The sequence below is a fragment of the Muscardinus avellanarius genome (genome assembly GCF_963383645.1).
Source record: "Muscardinus avellanarius genome assembly, chromosome: 4".
Taxonomy (NCBI): Eukaryota; Metazoa; Chordata; class Mammalia; order Rodentia; family Gliridae; genus Muscardinus; species Muscardinus avellanarius.
In genome coordinates this window covers 39,997,330-40,017,877 of record NC_137789.1, presented here as the reverse complement: position 1 = coordinate 40,017,877, position 20,548 = coordinate 39,997,330, and the positions used below count along the sequence as shown (strand labels likewise).

The 20,548-nt window shown below is 36.5% G+C and overlaps 1 protein-coding gene across 1 annotated transcript in view; it reads right to left on the bottom strand.

Moving 5' to 3' along the window:
- The window catches only part of RGS22 (regulator of G protein signaling 22), a gene marked incomplete at its 3' end in the record, with an annotated part of 176,305 nt that overhangs the window by 33,462 nt on the left and 122,295 nt on the right, over positions 1–20,548 (bottom strand). Inside the window, exons 19-23 of the mRNA XM_080694745.1 lie at positions 18,990–19,058; positions 16,452–16,613; positions 11,058–11,237; positions 5,554–5,706; positions 2,936–3,031 (exon numbers count right to left, since the gene is read on the bottom strand). Coding sequence (XP_080550871.1) covers positions 2,936–3,031; positions 5,554–5,706; positions 11,058–11,237; positions 16,452–16,613; positions 18,990–19,058 — 660 coding nt within the window. The remainder of the gene's footprint in view (positions 1–2,935; positions 3,032–5,553; positions 5,707–11,057; positions 11,238–16,451; positions 16,614–18,989; positions 19,059–20,548) is intronic.

Genomic DNA, 20,548 nt, shown 5'->3' with positions numbered 1-20,548 from the left:
AAAGCAAAGCTGGTTCAATATACATAAATCAATACATGTTAATCACTATATAAATAGAACTGAGAACAAAAAAATCACATGATCCTATCAATAGATGCTGAAAAAACATTTGACAAAATCCAACACCCATTCATGTTAAAAACACTGCAGAAAATTGGAATGGAAGGAATGTATCTCAACATCATTAAGGCAATATACAATAAACTCAAATATACAATAAACCCATCATATTTAATGGGAAAAAACTGCAAGAATTCCCTCTAAAATCAGGAACAAGACGAGGATGCTCACTATCCCCACTCCTTTTCATATGGTCCTTGAGACTTGCCAGAGCAATAAACAAGAGAAAGATATCAAAGAAATTCAAATAGGAAAAGAAGAATTAAAATTATCTTTGTTTGTAGCCTACATGATCCTATATCCAGAAGACCTAAAAAAACTCAACAAAAACACTTCAGGAGCTGATTAATCAATTCATCAAAATAGCAGGATACAAAATCAACCTAAAGAAAGCAGTAGCTTTTCAATATGCCAACAATTAATCCACGAAGAAAGAAATACAGAAAACAAATCCATTTAAGATAACCTCAAAACCAATAAAATACCTAAGAATAAACCTAACCAAAGACATAAAAGACCCCTACAATGAAAATTATAAAACATTAAAAAAGTTGAAGAAGACCTTGAAAGACAGAAAGATCTTCCTTGCTCATGGATAGGCAGAATAAATATCATAAAAATGGCCATTCTGCCAAAAGTGATCTACAGAATCAATGCAATTCCTATCAAAATACCAATGACATTCTTCAAAGATCTAGAAAAATCAGTCATGGATTTCATATGGAGAAACAAAAGACCCGGAATAGCCAAAGAAATTCTCAGCAACAAGAACCATGTAGGAAGCATCACAATTCCTGACTTCATATTACAGAGCTATAGTAATTAAAACATTATGGTATTGGCACAAAACAGGCACACTAACCAATGGAACAGAATAAAAGATACAGAAACAAACTCACACACTTATAGTCAATTGATCTGTGACAAAGGGGCCAAATTCATATGCTGGAGAAAAGACAGCCTTTACAACAAATGGTGCTGGGAGAACTGGCTATCCATTTGTAGAAAAATGGAACTAATCCTTATCTTTCACCCTGCACAGGAATCAGTTAGAGATGGATCAAAGATCTGTAAATGAGACTAAAGACTATAAAGCTATTAGAGGAGGGCATAAATTCAACACTCCAACATATAGGCACAGGCAGTAACTTCCTCAACAAGGTCCCCAAAGCTCAAGAAATTAAAACAAGAATTAACAAATGGGATGGCATCACACTAAAAAGTTTCTACTCATCAAAGGAAATCATCAAGAATCTAAAGAGAAAGCCTACAGAATGGAAGAAGATCTTTACCAGCTATCCCTCGGATATAGGGCTAATATCCAGAATATACAAAGAGCTTAAAGTCTTGACACTAGAAAAACAAATAACCTAATCAAGAAATGGGCAACTGAATTGAATAGACACTTCATAAGAGAATCAAATGGCCAATTGATACATGAAAAAATATTCAGCATCATTAGCCATCAGGGAGATGTAAATCAAAACTACACTGAGATTCCATCTAACCCCATTCAGAATGGCAAGCCTAAAGAAATCAAATAACAACAAATGTTGGTGAGGATGTAGAGAAACAGGAACTCTTCTACAGTGTTGGTGGGAGTGCAAACAAGTTCAGTCACTGTGGAGATCAGTGTGGAGATTCTTTAGAAAACTTGGAATGGATCCATCATATGATCCAGCTATACTGTTACTGGGTCTTTCCAAGGGGTTGAAATCAGACAACTACAGTAACATATGCATAGCAATGTTCATAGCAGCACAATTCATAATAGCGAAAATATGGGACCAACCTAGTTCTCCATCAACAGATGAATGGATTGCAAAATTATGGGAAATATACACAGTGGAATTCTATTCAGCAATAAAGAAGAACAAAATTATGTCATTCACAAGAAGATGGAAAGATCCAGAGAAAATTGTTAAGTGAGATTAGCCAAGCACAGAAAGAGAAGGGACATATGTTTTCTCTAATAGGCATGAGCTAAGGAATATTTGGGATACCAGAGGGACTCCAGATAATGGAAGAGCTCCTCAGAGGAGCCAGGGAGAAAGGGTAGTGGAGGAAGAAGGCTGAGGTTCATTAATGGAAATGCTACCTGTGACAATGTGTATACATGTGAATATAACATTGTTAACCTGGACAACTCAGTATTGGGAGGGAGGGAAATGGGGAGAGGGAGTGCAAAGTACCGTGTGAATATATGACATTGTCAACATGATCTACATTCTGATGTGAGACTATAATACATCAATAAAAATATATAAAAGGAAAAAAGGAAAAAGGAGACTTAGCATTTAATATTATATCATCTCTTAAAATAAGAATATAACAATCCATTTACATATATAGTCTCATTCTCCTTATCTTATTCTCTTTCTCAGTAAGATGGTCATTTCAACTTCTGCAACTTAAATCTTCTTCATGTGTATCAAGAAATTATTTTCAGCCAGGTGTGGTGGTGCACACCTGTAATCCTAGTACTTGGGAGGCTGAGACAAGGAGGATCACAGATTTGAGGACAGCTTCAATAATTTAGTGAGGCTCTTTTTCAAAGTAAAAATAAAATAGAGCTGGGAGTGCAGCTCAGAGGTAGAATCCAACTGTGTTCAATCCCCAGTAACCCCCCCCCACACACACACACAGAAGCTATTTTTCTTGATTATATTGTCCAGAATTAGCTGAAAGTATAGTGGTCTCTGAAGCTCAGGGATATTCCCTTCCAATCTTTCCTAGTGTCATAACTTAGCCGCATTTCAACAGAAGTGTCCCTCTAGTGCTGTCCAGTGCTAAGTCACTGCCCTTGTCTGCTTACCTGTCTTCCGTAGGCTTGCAGTCCAAGGAAGGAGTCACTGGCTAAAGCAGTTTTGGTAACAGACCCTGTCGTACTTGTAGGTTGTTTGAGTCCAACCTGTGATTATATTAAATTAAATTATTTCATAAAAGGAATAATGCTATTTTAATATAAACTTACAGTTCAGAAGCCATAACATCAGATGGAGAAATATTTCATGGTGAGTGCTACACCTGAGATTTCAAGTCACTGTCAGTTTGCTCTTTAATTTTCTTTCATACTAATATAAAAATATTAAAAGCAAGATAATGGAGTTGAACTTAAAAGTCACTCCCAAATTCTACCATCTAAGAAAAACCAATATAACCATTTTCATGAATATCCATCTAGACTTTTCACTAGGGAAAACGCACAGATATGTAATTATAATCTATAACTTTAACATTTGTATTTTATTGCATAAGTTTAATACAAATGGAATCAAACTACATATGTACTTTTTAAACCATTTTCATGCAAAATATCTTTTCCTATGGGAAGGGCTACACAGCTGGAATGTAAGCTAGGTCTCTGTATTGTTTGCTGTTCTATGTTTACTTGTAGAACACCATCTGTCACATAAGATGCCCTCATCGACTTGTTGAATGATTAAATGAATACGTTATATCATCATTTTCACCAGGTGAATGAAGAAATGCACCATGTCTTCTATTAGAAACTTAGGGTATTTCCAACTTTGTACTATTATAAATGATGCTATGTACATATTATCTGCATTTTTGTGGTTCTCTCCTTTAGAATAAATTTCTCATTTGTGTGTGTGTGTGTGTGTGTGTGTGTGTGTGTGTGTGTGTGTGTGTGTGTTACTGGGTACTGAACCCAAGGGCGTTTTACCAATGAGCTACACCTCCAGATCTATTTCATTTTTTTATTTTGAAACAGGGTCTACCTAAGCTACCATGCACTGGCCTTGAACCTCCAGTCCTCCTGTCTCAGTTTCCCAAGTCCTGGAATTATAGGCATGGGCTACAGCACCTGGATAGAATAAATTTCTAGAACTGTGTTTTCTGATTTTAAATGAATGAACAATATATATTTTAAATAATATATGCTGTCAAACTCTCCCTCAGAAAGTACCATTCTATACTTATTCTGATGATATATGAATTTATATAACTTTTCTCATAAACTCAAAAATGCACTGGTTATTGCCAATTACCAGAGAGTTTAAACATCTTTTACTGCTTTTATTCATTTGTAAAGAGAGCGAGAGCGAGAGCGAGAGCAAGAGCGAGAGCGAGAGAGAGAGAGAGAGCGAGAGCGAGAGCGAGAGAGAGAGAGAGAGAGAGGACGAGAGCGAGAGAGAGCGAGAGCGAGAGCGAGAGCGAGAGCGAAAGAGAGAGCGAGAGAGAGGACGAGAGCGAGAGAGAGAACAAACTGCAAACAAACTGCATGTTAATTCTCTTTGCCCAAATTTCGGTTAAGAATATTTATCTTTTCTCTGATTTATTTTTAAAATCTACATCATATATTAAATTTCCCAATCCATCTTCTAACCTTGTTTATTTTTGCCATTTGAAAGTTTAGATTTTTAATTTAGTGAAGTCACTGTGATTTTTTGTTAATGAATTTGATACTGTTCATTAGAATTTTTTCATGACATTCTCTTTCTCCTATTATAACTTTCTCAGCCTATCCTGCTCCATTAAATTCCTTGATAAGAATAAAAATGGAACAAATAAACAATTACTGCCACACCAATTTATTTTTGAGACAGGGTCTCCCTATGTTGCCCAGGCTGGTCTTCAACTCCTGACATCAACTGATTCTCCTGCCTCGGCCTCCCACACAGCAGGGACTACACATGTGTATCCTCATGTCCTGCTATGGCTATACTATTAAAATAACTGACATTTACTTTATGAAATGCACTGTGCGTTACATTTTTTTTAATCTACTCTGTGATGTAAGTTGTATTACTATCTCCATTTTATTGGGTTTACTAGGTTTACAGAGTGGTTTGCCTAAGATAATAGAACTATTAAATGGAAGGCCAGGATTCAAAGCCAGGCAGTGTGATTATAGAGACTACCCTTTTACTCGCGACCTTGTACTGTCTCAAGTGATCAAATACTACCTTGCAATTATATAATGGAATGACTTACATAGGGTCTTTTATACACACCATGTCAATGAATCCCCCTCAAATTACATGTAATTGATGCTGTTACCACTGATCATGTGCTTGATAACAGCATATGTGCTTATGAAACACGGGTGAATCAGACAGATACTATCTGTGAGGATCTCAGCCCAGCCAAGCTGGCAGATGCAAAAACTTAATCATGGAATAATAAAAGGCATGCTTTATGAGAAAGAGGAACATTACTGCATTGGATACTAGCTGCTCACATTACCTAGGAGAGAAAAAGAAGCCATTGCATAGAAGAGATGATATTTGAAATGAATTTGGAGAAATTAAAAAAACAGCTTGAAACCTATGAATGAAGGCTTTTTAAAAGCCACTAAAATCTGTATTCCATAACTTCTCTATATATTCCCTCAGCCCAAATTCTACAAATTCATCCATCTCACATACCTTTTAAAAGTGCGATTACCCAAAACAAGTCTTGTCTTACCTTTCCAAATTTTTCATCATCTATTATGGAAAATCTTTTTTTCTTATATTCTTGTCTTCTTTCTAAAACACTCATAAATTTTTCATCAGTTAAATTCTTCCTAAACTCACAGAACTGTGGCCAATACTTAAATAGAACCCCAAAAATTGTCATCTGTATTAAAAAAAAGTATGTGTCAGATTATATTTTTATATAAAGTCCTACTTTAAGCTCTATTTCACCATAATAATAGATTAACTATTCTATCTTTAATATATACTGTGTTTTTACCAACTTACTGTCTCCAGACTTCAGCTCAGCACATGCTTATCATCAATTTTTTATTACCAATGAGAAGCCTTTTTTTTTTATAAAAAAAATACACCACATTCACTTAAAAGTCACTTTATTCCTTATGTTTCTCTAACCAGTTGATTGTATTAATAAAGAATCCATTAGGTCTTTTTAAATAAGAAATATGTGTTTTCCTTTAAACTTATAGTAGCTGATCTGCCATGCGCTCTGTTGTTTTATGCAAGCATTCCAAGTATTCCGTTCATCAAGGGAAACTGCCCCCACCTCCTTTTCTTTCTTTTAGAGAAAGGAAATACCATTTTGCCTCTGGAAAAGCTCTTAAAGCTGTGCATCTAAGAATAAATCTTGAGTAACTTTTTAATGATATAATCTCTCTTTTATGTGAGAGCAAGAAAAGTAACATTTAAAAGCAGAATGCTATCCTAGACAAAAGCTTTCTAGGAGGACACTTTACATTAAGTGATTAATTGTGATATTTACAGAGATAAGAGTGGTTGCTCCAATTCCCATGCCAAGTTCTTCCATTAGTTCCTGAGGCATACATTACTTCTGAAAAGGTAGGACTTGCCACATCAGATCAAGCCCAACATGGCATGGCGAGGAATGGCCTCTCCCTAATGCTCCAAAGAAAAATGAACCACCATCCCGTTAGGCTCCAAGCCAACTCTTAGGGAAAAGAGGTCATCAGCGTCCTTGGCTGGCATAGTCCACTGTCCTCTTTTCATACATGAAAAGTATTTGCCATTCTAAAGCATTTCATCCCTTTTAAAGTACAGTTTTATCACTAAATTCTATAGCTTCTTGAGAGTATTAACTTAAAACCTAAACACTTTTCTTGATGAAATGCAGGCTTTTAAGAAATTTTCATTTACATTTACCTGCCATTTGTTTAATTAAGTAATCTCCTTTTCCAATGTTATGATATCACAGTTGTTATTATGAACCTCTTAAGCTTAAATACTCTTCATACTACTTCTCTATTTACCACCTATTGCTCCTACTTCTCAGTTCTCTCTTCCAAATCCTAATAATTCCCAGCTCTCAAATATATGTATTTCCCTATAGAAGGCTTTATAGTAAAGACCACCCAATTAGGACACTATTGATTGATTGATTGACTGATTATCTATTTACTTATTTATTTATATTTGTAGCACTAGGGTGGAACCCAGGGGTTTTTCTACCTCCGGGCTATCCTCCCAGACCTATTTTATACTTTATTTGGAAACAGGGTCTCACTAAGTTGCTGAGAGCCTCACTAAATAGCTGAGGCTGGCTTTGAACCTGTGCGATCCTCCTGTCTCAGCCTCCAAAGCACTGGGATTAGAAGCGTGCACCACCACCCAAAAGGTGCAATTGAGATTTTAGGTTAATACATATCACTAACAGACATAACCCTGTATTTCTAGAACCTTAAAAGAAAACCAAATTGTGGATAAGATTATTTTTTTTTCTTTTGTGTACTAGGGATTAAACTCAAGGGCATTCTACCTCTGAGCTACACCCTCAGACATTTTTTAAACTTTTTTATTTTGAAACAGGTCTCACTAGGTTGTTGAGGCTGCCCTGGAACCAGTGATCTTTCTGTCTCAGCTCCCAAGTACTGACATTCAGGCACATGCTACCACACCTGATTTAAGAAAGTTGGTTTTTTTTTTTTTTTACTTTTTAAAAGTTTTAATAGGTGCATGTAGTCATACATCTTAATGAAGTACAAGATGGTGGAGGTATACATGCACACATCACTCACTCAGCCATTACCCACTTCTCGCCCCATTCTCTCCCCCTCCCTCCTTCTCATGTTTGGCTTAGTGATACGTTTGTGGATGTACACCATGTACATTAGGGAATTTCTCTCTTCCCTCCTCCCTTACCCCTGTTAGGTCACCTTATCTTGCTTATCTATAGTTTCTCCTTTTTCATCTAGAGTTCCTCCTAGGAGCCTTTTTCTCCCTAGCTTCCGCATATTAGGGAGAATATCCAATTTTTTACTTTTTGTAATTGACTAATCTTAAAAATTTGTTCTTCCTTATGGCTGAGTAAAATTCCATTGTGTACATATAAGAAAGGTTTTTTTAAGAATTACAGGATTACTTTCTTCACTGTCAACTGATGAGCAATGATTTTGGTCTGAGTAGAGGGACTGTAGGAAATAAATCTCTATGGTGTAGTAAGAAAAGACACATGTTTGAAAGTGGCTTGGCAAGGCAATTTTACTTTTTGCAAAAAGGAATCCTGCCACCAGTAAAGTTAGGTGGGCAAGAACAACATGGCAGAAGACTGCTGGGGATTTTCTTTTCAGCATAAGGCTCCTGCACTATACTTCTGTTGGTGGGAGCAGAGCCTCACAATCTTTATGCCATTGGCTGAGGGGATGCTGGGGAGGAATGTCTCTCAGGAGATGGAAACTGATGGAAAAGAATATAAGACACGGGAGGTTACGAAATGGCAGTTTGACAAAAGGGAGCTTAAGTCAAGATATTATTTTGATGGAAAAGATCTGATTATATTCTCACAGGGACCAGTGAACATCTGACTGAGGGATGAAATTTTCAGGCTACTACTGGGAGTAGGGGTAGAGGATAGGCACAGGCTACACTGATAAGGGTATTAAAGCAGTCTTTCTGTGTGTACGTGCGTGTGTGTGGTTCTCAGGATTGAACCCAGAGGCATTCCACCTTCAAGCTACACCTTATACCAGTTTTATTTCTTATTTGGAAACACAGTCTTTCTAGGTTGATGAGAGGCTCACTACTTGCTGAGGCTGTCCTCAAACCTGCAATCCTCCTGTCTCAGCCTCCCAAGTATACAGGGATTACAAGCATGCATCCTCACACCCGTCTAGATTAGTCATTTTTTATTCACTATTCAGCACTTTTGCTCAGCTTTGCTCCTATTTCCACTTTGATCTTATTCTTTTCTGTCATGACAAATCTCTCACATCATTCATTCATAAAGTCTAAAAGTACATACTCTTTACCAAGCATTTGGGCCAAGGATATATAAGAAACATTCCCTCTCCTAAAAAATTTACAATGTGCTAGTCATGGTGGTGCACACTTGTAATCCTAGCATTCGGGAGGCGGAGACAGGAGGTTTGGGGACAGCCTCAATTACTTAGCGAGGCCCTTCGCAACTCAGTGAGACCCTGTTTAAAAAAACATAAAGGCTAAAAAAGTAGGACCGGGGGTGTAGCTTGGAGGTAGAATCCCCATGGGTTCCATCCTCAGTACCACAAAAAAAAAACAACAACAAATAAAAAACCTTACAATGTGCTGGGTGAAATGGGTGGTGCACACTTGTAATCCTAATACTTGGGAGGCTGAGGCAAGAGCATCACAAGTTCTCAGCCAGCCTGAGCTACTTAGTGAGGCCCACTGCAACTTAGTGAGTCTCTGTTTCAAGATAAAGAATAAAAAATCAGATTGGGGGTGTAGCTCGGAGATAGAATACCCCTGGATTCAATCCCCAGCACCACACACACACACACACTTACAACATAATGGGAAAGTCAAACATGAGGATAGTCACTTCCAATTTAGTTTGATAAGTCTTATGACAGGAACATATACAAGGGAGAGAGGATGATATACAATACTCAGGGGGGAAGAGTGTAAGGGCCATTTCAGTAGGTCTGGGGAGAAATGGCAGGAAGTAGTAAGAGACTGAGGTAGACAGGCATGTAGGAATATGGCCTTCACTCTGACAACAGTGGACAGCAACTGAAACATATTAAGCAGAGAAACTGTGTCATGAGATATGTTTTAAGATCACTCTGCTTGGAAATTGAGTTGAATGGATTGGAGAGAGCCCAGAAGCAGGGAGTTTCTGTCAGTGAAGAATATTGAAGGGAGATGGTGGGGTCAGAATGACAAGTGTTGAGGGGACAAACAATAGGGCTGAGGTACTGATGGATGTGGGAGTAAGGGAAGGGAGGAGAGGGAAGACAGGAAAGTGGAAACAAAACCTTGCTTGTATCCCTGGTCAGTGGCAATGTCATTCTCTGAGCTTCCTTAGGAAAAAAATAAGAATGACAGATTCCAAGGGATAAGGCTCCAAATAAAGATTCTGTATTTTTAAATTCCCACAGTGCATATTTCTACTCCTATTGACTCCATTTTAGAATGGCAGGGAGAAGTCATAGGCTAGAGGACATCCCCAAAGCTCAATGACCCAGAAGAGTGAACCAGAACCGACCAATGCCAGCAGCTCCAAACACCTAACGTCAGACTCAAGGACTTTGACATAGATGGGCAAGTCCTGGCTGGGTTTAGCAATACCCCTAGCAGAAGCCAAGTTATCTCAAGATCTATTCATCAACAGATGCTAAAATTCTGGCACCATGCTTTCTCTATTTCTCTCTAGCACATTCTCAATCATTCCTCTATATTTTTGCCTGCTTTAATGCATAAATTGGATTGTAAGTTCACTTCCAGTCCCTCAGAGGACTTAGAGCACAGCTGGCTTACAAATGAATGGTGAGGAATAATGGCCTTTTTCCATGCTCAAGGGCAATCATATTCTAAATCTCTGTTTCATATCACTTAATTCATGGCATGGCCTTTCCTATTGCCCCTATTGTAATTTATTTTTTTAATCATTTTTTAGGAACAACATCACTAAAAGGCTTTCCAAAATACAAATAAATTATAGTCACCCAGTCAATGTTTTCTATTATTTATCTTAAAAATAAGTAACTTGAGCAGGTTAACAGGCATGATTTTCCTTTCATTGAGTTTCTGTACTTTATGTTGGTTGAATACTTAAATCTCCTCTCACTTCTTTTATGAGCTATGTGAATATTCCAATCTTTAAAAACATACAAATTCTAGGACAGATATATTTTACACATTTTTGTGGTGGCAGATATTTTTAAAGGAAATATAAATGTGGGAAAGGAAGAAAGAATTAGCTGGAGTTAGAAATAAAAATAGTAACAATGGAAAGTCAAAGTATATTATCTAATTTTACTTACTGTATATTGTCAACAAAATAGCACACAAGTTACTGGTTTCTTATATTTCAGTGGCATATGCAAAACTTATTTAAACAGAAAAAATCCTAGTAAATCCTGCCAAATATAATATATAAATATTTATATACATATATTCATATATATAAATATAAATACCGTAAAGGTTCTAAAAGAATATTTTGGTTGCCAATCTATATTAAAATATGCTTAGCCACATGACCTAATCTGTTCTTACCTGGGCCTCTCTAAATACATACGGTCCTAACTCCTTCCTGTGCTCAATAATCTTCTGAGCTTGCTCTACTGGAATGTCAATTTGTAAGGCAGGTGGGATCGAGGAATTTATGAAGCAGTTGATGATCGTCGTGACCTTCTTCTGGATGATAGACTCCTCGCAATGGGAATGGCACAAGTCCTGGACAGGAAGGAGGAACAACAACAGTGTGTGATTAACACATCACTAGAATACTTCAGAGACCGGTGTCCATATGTTTCATTTTAACTCCAGGTTAAGGAAGCACTGGGACATGTCAAGGCTATCTTCCAAAATCATGGCTTTTCTTTCTCTTGGATTTAAAACACTTAGAACTCTGATACAAGCACCTTCTATAGATACAGATTTCATTTAATCCTAATTATGTTCCCTCAGGCAAAGGGCAACTTGTGTCAATTTTGACTTATTTAATTACTATATATTGAGTATCTGCTACATGCCTGATGCTGAGCTGAGACTCTAGACATAGCCCCTACCCAACGAAAGGTTCAATTTCCACTGGAGGAAAAGCATGAAAGCAGGCTACTCAAATTTGGGATAGTTTAAAAATGTTATGGAGGTATACACAGACTTTGGAGAACACCAAGAACAAGCACCTAATTCAGGCTGCAGGTGTATGTAAAAGCTTTTCATCCAAGACCGCCTCTGCCCCAGATGCGCACTCCAACAGGGAACAGAAGTGGGCCTGCTGGTGCAATGGGAAGTCATTACATATCGCTTAGTATCTGTTTTATTCAATTACCCTATTATATTATCCTCTTCACAGATAAACATCTTAAAAACAATGACTATACTTTAAAATGATCCAGGTGTGTGTGTGTGTGTGTGTGTGTGTGTGTGTGTGTGTGTGTGTGTGGTGCTGGGGTTTGAACCCGTGGGCCTTCTACCTATGGGCTATACCCCCAGACCTATTTTATTTTTTATTTGGAAACAGGGTCTTGCTAAGTTGCTGATGCTGGCTTTGAATATACCATTTTCCTGTCTCAGCCTCCCAGTACTGGGATTACAGGCATGCACCATCATGCCCAGAAAAATGATATAGCTTTAAAGCCATAGATACAGGGTGATTCTTTTTTTCTTTTTCTTAATAGATAGTTCAGATTAAATTACAGCACTTTTGTGTCTAAGACATTGTTTTATAAATCAATTGAAAGCAAACAAATTTGGAAACTTCTAATTCTAGGTGATAAATAAACCAACATTTATTATTATAATTATTTGCCAGGCATACTGTCTTAGAGATTGTATTAAAGAAAAACAAAATCTGGTACCAGTCATGTAAAACTTTATGTATAGTTTGGCATGTTATGTGTCAGAAAGCTTAATATATATAATATATAATATGTATATATTATATATATAGTCCATTGTCATAATAATTAGTACTTCAATTCAACTTAGTATCACTTCAGAGTCTATGCCACATGTGTCTTATGTTATTTAAATGTATTATTTGCCATTACTAGGTAGAATTAGCATATATACTTACTTATTGAGCCTTATTTATAATTATAGAATTTAAGCTTGTGAAACAAAAATAAATTTATGTTATAAAGTATTAATTTTGAGTGAAGGTAAAGAATTTAGGTAGAATTATAAACTAATTGTTTTTCTAACTGTTCTACCCTATAGTGTCTATAGTTTATTATTATCTTTTTGGGGGGGAAGGTGGTACTGAGAATTGAACCCAAAGGTAGCCTACCTGTGAGCTATAGTGCTAAACCCTCAGCCCTCTTTTATTATTTTGAAATAGGGTCTTGCTAAATTATAATGCACTGGCCTTGAACCGGCAATCCTCTTGTCTCAACCTTCCAGGTACTGGAATTACAGGTGTGTGCCACCAACCACGCCCAGCAACTCTTAACTATTAAAATAATGTCTCGTTTAAGTATGTTTCTCCAGTAAGCTTCCTGTAACTCCTTTAGTATAGGAGAGACATCCATCTCACCTGCTTTCATAGCATCTTGGGCCTCTTCCTTTGCTGCCCTAATCACACTTAGAATTGGCTTGTCTACCACCCATCCTGACAAGCCTTGGACACTGTGTCACTACAAGGGAAGACTGCTTTGATCATGGTCATCTTCTCAGGATACAGCCTGGCGCTTGGGAGGGGCTCGATAAATATTTATTGGCTGAATATATCCTTCTAATCTTTTCTTTATGGAGAGACAGACACACAAATGCCTATTGGAGATTAAGTCATACTGCTTTCTAGTAGCTAATTTAGAAGAAATCAATGCTATCAATATCTTTTCCCATCATTGATTATTCCCCTACAACATATTTATTGCTGCAGAGTATTCTGTTGTAAAGATATAAAATAATTAAGTAACCAATGTCCTGTTGTACATCTGGTTCTTTCCAATTTTTCACAGCTCAGAACAATGTTTGTTAGTCCAGCCAGCTCTATGCATATCATTACAGGGAAGTAGCATAGCTTTGTGATTAAGGACAGAGGCTTTGACAATCAAATGGCTTGGTTCCAATTCCTAGCTCTGTCACTTAATTAGCTGTGTGATGTTGGGGTTTCTTAACTTTATTTTGTGCACTAGCATTCTTATCTATGAAATGGTGAGAATATCCTTGACCTCACAGGATTCATGTGAAGAATAAATGATTATATAACAGCATTAAGACAATATCTGGCAGATCATAGACTTAATAAGAGTAAACCATATTAGAATGAGTTCCATTAAAACTTTTGCCAGGCAAATGGCAAACTCCCTCGAGACTCATTGCAAGTGTCACTGCTTCTGCTAGGCCCTCCCTCACGTGCCAGTTCTCCACCCCAACATTACTCCCTCAACTAAAACTATACCTAGTCAAAACATGGATCGGAATCAACACAGTTTACTAAAATTTGCTTTCATAGGTGTCTCCCTCCCTGAGGAAAGGCAGTGTATTGTATCCACCTTCTTCATTCCTGTAATCTAGGCTAATGCCTGGCACTTCTGACACGTAATCAGTGCTTCTTGGCTCAACAAATGTATCACCATAGCATAAGTTTTAGCTTTCTGACATATTTTAAAATCTAGCTACTTAGTATTATAAGCTGTGTGTGTGTGTGTGTGTGTGTGTGTGTGTGTGTGGTGTATGAGACTGAGGATTAAAACAGGAGGGTTCTACCACTGAAAAATACCCTCAGCCCTTTTTTTTTTTTTTTAACAGTCTAACAAAGTTATCCAGGCTGGCACTGAACCTGTGATCCTCTGGTGTCAGCCTCTCGAGTACTGGGATTATAGGCCTGTGCCAGCGCAACTGGCCTATTGTAAATTCTTCATGATATACTGCAGAAAAAAATATTAGCAACTAAAGTCATGATACTAGTGATTAAACTGAGGGTATTCACCACTGAGCTATACCACAGCCTTATTTTATTTATTTATTTTTGAGACACAGTCTTGTGGATTTATAACATACTGGCCTCAAACCTGTGATCTTTCTATCTCAGCCTCTAAAGTACTAGGATTACAGGTATGTACCACCGCACCCAGCATTTGTTTTTTTTAAATTTTATATCTATTTATAAAGGTTTATCTCATTCCTCTTGTCTTATCAGGGATAGGTCCGTGCATATATATTAGCTTAAAGATATCTCTGCCCACTCATAACAAAAATCAGCTATTATGGAAAATAAACTCTACCTCCTTTCTAGTTCTCAAAACAATTGAGTCAGGCATGGTGGTATAAGCCTGTAATTCTCATACTTGGGAGGCTGAGACAGGAGGTTTGCAGATTCAAGACCTGCCTCAGCAACTTAAGGAGACCCTCAGAAATCCAGTGAGATCCTAAAATATACACTGTGTATAGGAATTTGTATTTTTGAGGTGCTTGATCTATCTACAAAGAAAAAAATTAGGAATTACTTTATTATAAAATGCTCCTAGAAGTCTTAATTGTGTTCATTTTTTAAAAAATTGTAATGCTAGACTTATATGCATGAAAGTAATTAAGGGTATATCATTGTGGTTTAAAAGTTGTACATGATAAGACATTTTTTTGTTTTTACCCTATGTTTTTACCAAATGATCTATTCCCATCCTGAGGCATACATGAATAAAATTATATTACGTGTAAAAAAATAAAAACAAAAAATAAGAAGGACTGAGGGTCAAGCTGTGCATGGTGGTAAACTCTTGTAATTTCAGTACTTGGGAGGCTGAGACAGGAAGATTGGAGGTTTGTGGCCAGCCCCAGAGACTTAGTGAGGCTCTCTGCAACATATTGAGACCTTATTTCAAAATAAAGAATAAAAAATAGGGCTGGAGGTATACCTCAGAGGTAGAATGCCCCTGGATCCAATCTCTGGTACTGAAGAAAAAAGAAAAAAAAAAAGGAGGCTAATAGGGGTATAGCTCGGAGGTAGAATGCCTCTGGGTTCAATTTCCAGTACCATAAAAAAAAATAAAGATTTGTTTTTCTATAACAGTCTAAGCTGGGAATAGTATAAAGACTGTTGATAACAGAAAAGAATATCAAACAGTTTGTGGTATGTGGGATAAAGCTTGGATTTTATTAAGTAAGTACTAACTGTATATTGTGCAGCTATATGAGTGTTATATAATACATACTTAAATTACCGACCAACAGAAAGCATTATACTCTTAAGTTTTAGTTGTATTTTTATTCCTCACTTTTAGAATGAGATAGAATAGGCTATTTGAAGGAAATAAGATTGCACCCCTGGGATATTTAAGCAAAGGCTAAATACCTCTTAGGTATCTCTAGACATTTCTTTATTCAAGTCTAGACAACATAACACGGAAAGTAGTCCCTCTTCTTCAAAGAAAAGAGTCTATATGATTCTAGTAAATGTTTATACCTGAAAATAAGTTCCCTGTGTGCCTAACCCTCTATTCTTTTACTTGTTAAGAATTCATCCATTATTTCTAATAGAAAAGCCTTTCTCATCTCTGTTGGCTTATTTATAAGCTAGTAACTTTGATTACTATTGCTACAGATATGGTTGGGAGGTTCTTATAAAGAGGTCTTAGTTATATGGAGATATCAAATATGTATATCTTTGGAAAAAATATATAGATTCATTTATATGTAGATATGTAGTTAAAACTCTCTTCAGGAAGGTACTCATTAGTATCATAATGCCTGTTGATACCTTAAAATAAAAAACCAATGCTATCATTTTAAGGCTCACTCTTACTCTTCACTGTATAATAATATCTAGACAATGGATGGCAAACATCTCAATATTTAAATATTGGCATGAAGAAGATTGCAAAGTTGGGATATTTATATATAACTCTTGTCCATAAAATTAGTTAAGAATTGAATATGTTAATGCATTGTCTCCTATCCTCAAAAAGAAGTGGTTTTCTTTAGCTCTCAATACAATACCTTATATTTTTGTACTTCTTGCCAAAAGAGTACCCCATTTTCCAATAAATCTCCTTTTAGAGACACAAAATGCTGAAACTGTCTTGCAGTAACTGGATTTAATAATGCTTTACGGAAAGCAATAATTTCACATAATGAAGATATCCACTTACTCTCCACAGGCTGTCCAAAACAGAGAATACAGAAAATGAGCTGTGTTCTAAAAGTAATAATAAAATTACTAATCAGGCTAAAATTGTCAACTTCTATCTCCTTTAATTCTGGCTCCTAAAATTTATGGCATGAATATAATAGAATTTGACAACACCATTCCCCCATCTGTTCTTCCTTTTGTCTTCTTTATATTTTTATGGCACCATTTTTCTTTTCCCTTTAAGAAAAATAAATGACTGGATTACTTAGAACTTATGACTGTGCTGTTTAGGAATGTTAGCAGTCATTACAGTTTGGGATCATGGTAAAAAGCTACTTGTTAGTATGTAGTATGAATTCTGTGCAGAACAGAACAAAGTAATCATGTTATGATTTATATCATTACAGTATTATTTATTTTATTATATAGTTCTCCTGCCTTTTAAAAGTAAAATCAGTTGGACATTTAAGATAGTTGTTCAGCCAGGTATGGTAGTACACGCCTATAATCCGAGTATTGAGAGCCTGAGACAGGAGAATTGCAAGTTCAAGGCCAGCCTCAGCAACTTAGAGTGGCTGTCATTAATTTAGCAAGACCCTGTTTCCAAATAAAAAATAGGTCTGGGGATGTGGCTTGAAGACAGAATGCTCCTGGAACCAATCCCTAGTACCATAAAAAACAAATGGTTGTGTATTTTGTAAGAAAAATAATTAATTCTATAATTTAGATAGAAAATTTACTATAAAGCTGCACTTTAATTCTCTCCTGGAAAGATCATGTTTTTAGGTGAGAAATATTTATGTTACTTTAATAATCATTATTCATTATCAATTATAACAATAAATAATAAATACTATTTTTATTTATTTATTTATTTTGGTGGTATACTGGGGGTGGAACCCAGAGGCGTTCTACCTCCAGGCGATACTCCCAGACTTATTTTATATTTTATTTGGAAACAGTCTCACTAAGTTGCTGAGAGCCTAAGTAGCTGAGGCTGGCTTCAAACCTGTGCGATCCTCCTGTCTCAGCCTCCCAAGCAAGGGGACTACAAGCATGAGCCACCACGCCCTGCAATAATAAATAATATTTTTAAATAATAAAATTTCTCTAAAACTTTACTATACATGAAAGAAAATTCAGAAACACTTATAGTGTTATAGTAATGCTTAAAGGTATTTTGAAATGTAAGATGCCCCCTTTTTTTAACTTTGGCCACTTAAAATCACATATTCAATTCCCTTTGCTGAACTAACCAAATAGATTTTAAATTTACTGAAGTTTCCCAGAGTTTATTTTAGTGCACAATCATACAAGGAAGCATCATTCCAAAGGCAACATGCTAGATGGACTCATATTAATGATTAAATTACATGAAAAATATCCATTGCTGACAATACATAAAATAAATTCCTGAAACAAATCATATGTGACCATCAATACAAGTGTTTAAGAGAGTTACATAAAAATTGCTGTGGGAACACAGAGGAGAGAGTAACTAGTTCTGCCTGGAACAGTAAAACCAGTAGATAAAAAGGGCCTTGAGGATGGCAGCTGAGTTGGAACCGAGATGCGTAAGGCTACTCCAGGCGCTCTGCTGAGTAGTGGTGCCATTAATCCAGGTGAAGTGCAGCGATGTCTATCACTGCCATGTTCTCTAGACAAAAACTTAAGACCCTTACCATCTGGTCCCTATTAAAATTATAGCCCTATAAATAGGAACAACTAGGGATTAGGCTGGGATGTTTATTTAAAGCCCACTCAACAAGTAATGTTTCAAGTCCCATGTCTTAAGATACCAAAACTTAGTAACTTAAATATTACGATTTAACTACTATGCAATGCATAATATGTAAGCTCATCTTTAGAATTTCAATTAAAATACAGCAAGAAAACAAAAAAGATTATTTCCTTTCAAGAGGAAAACAAAGAAAGAGTATCCTAACAAATACATGTGCTCCTCTAACATTGAAACCAATTTTTATCTTTGTTAATTTGTAGGGGTCACCTGGTCTAGAGTTTGACATTCTACCATTACCAGCAGAAGGATAGATGCACATAAACCTGTAAGCTCAAGAAGATTATGTTCATGATGCATGTTAAGAGGTAAAATAGGCAATTACTAGTAAGGTATCATATTATAGTGGTTTTAATAACCTAAGTGATAGTTTTCTGAATTCTTTTAAAGTTAAATTGTAATTCTAAATAAAGGGGACAATGTAAAATGACTTAACCTGCTGATTCTCTTGCATACAGCATTCTTTTTGTGTAATCCATTCTCAATTATAAATAAATTGCCATATGTTAGAAAAGACAGCGTATCTCAAAAAATCCATCACAAGCAGGGTAAAGAAAAATCTATTTTTGGGGGGGTGAATAAGAGGAAGAATATAACTAGTACTTGCCTTCCAGATTCCAATTTTCCTTTCATGTTTGTGTTCTAAAAGCTCATCTGCTATGTCACTCATCTGTATCTAAAAGCAAAAGCAATTATTTTATTTCATTTAAGTAGAATGTCCAGTTTTGAAAATAACCAATTTAATTAAACTTTTAAAATGAGGAAGGTCAGGTTGAATAAGAGATGGATTGTCTATGAGGAAAGGGATCATACTTCAAAATGAAAACCCTGTGGTCAGGTCTCTGGGCGGCCACTCATTCTAGAAAAACAGTTTCTTCATTTGTAAAATAGAGAAAATAGCACCCACCCCATAGAATTGCCCCAAATACAGATGATGGTTTCACTTTGGCTTATATAAGAACTGACATAAAACCTGAGAATTAGCCAGGCGTGGTGTAGCATGCTTGTAATCCCAGTACTTGGGAGGATGAGACAGGAGGATCGCAGGTTTGAAGCAAGCCTCAGCAGCTTAGTGAGTCTCTTGGCAACTTAATGAGGCCCTTTTTCCAAGTAAAATATAAAATAGGTCTGGAGGTGTAGCATGGAGGTAGAAGGCCCCTGGGTTCCATCCTCAGTACTACACACACACACACACACACACACACACACACACACAAAACAACCATGCTGGGCATGGTGGTGCACGCTTGTAATCCCAGCGTTTGGGAGGCTGAGACAAGAGGATAACACAGGTTCAAAGCCAGCCTCAGCTACTTAGTGAGGCTCTCAGCAACATAGTGAGACCTTGGGTTTTTTTTTTTTTTTTTTTTTTTTGGCGGGGGGAATCTAACCCAGGTATAAATAAAGTATAAAATAGGTCTGGGAGTATAGCCCAAAGGTAGAAAAGTCCCTGGGTTCCACCCCCCAGTACCACAAAAACAAAACAAAACAAAACAAAACAAAAACAAAAACATAAAAAATAAAAACAAAAAAATAAAACCTGAGAATTATGAGTTCCCAATTTTTTTACTCTTTTCTATTCGTATACTTTTCAGCAACTAACTTTTAGAAGAGTCTAAAGTTATTCTCAACATAGAGGCAAGTGCAGTGAATAGTAGGCCTCCAAGTCCAGGGATTCTGGATCTGTGGATTCAACCAATCTCAGACTGAAAATGTTAAAAAAATTGCACTGAATATGTGTAGATGTTTTTTTTTTTTTTGCTTCCTTCCCTAAACAATACAGTATAACAACTATTTACATAACAATTATATTCCATAAGGATTTTACAAGTGATCTAGAGGTCATTTAAAGTATATGGGACAGGTGTGTAGGCTATATGCAAATACTGCACCATTTTATATGAGGGACTTAAGAAGCTGCAGATTTTTGGTATCCAAAGGGGTCCTGGAACCAGTCCTCCATGGATACCAAGGGATAACTGTATGTCTTGGGGTTACTGCTTATATTTAACATATTTCCTTTCTGGAGAACTGCTCTTGCCAAATCTGTGCTACACGTCTCTACTTCCCTGTCTACAGCATACAGATTCAGGAGCTGACTTAGCGAAACAAGGACAAGATCACTGGAGCTGAGTTGTTTTGTGTTGTGATGCTGGGGATGGAACC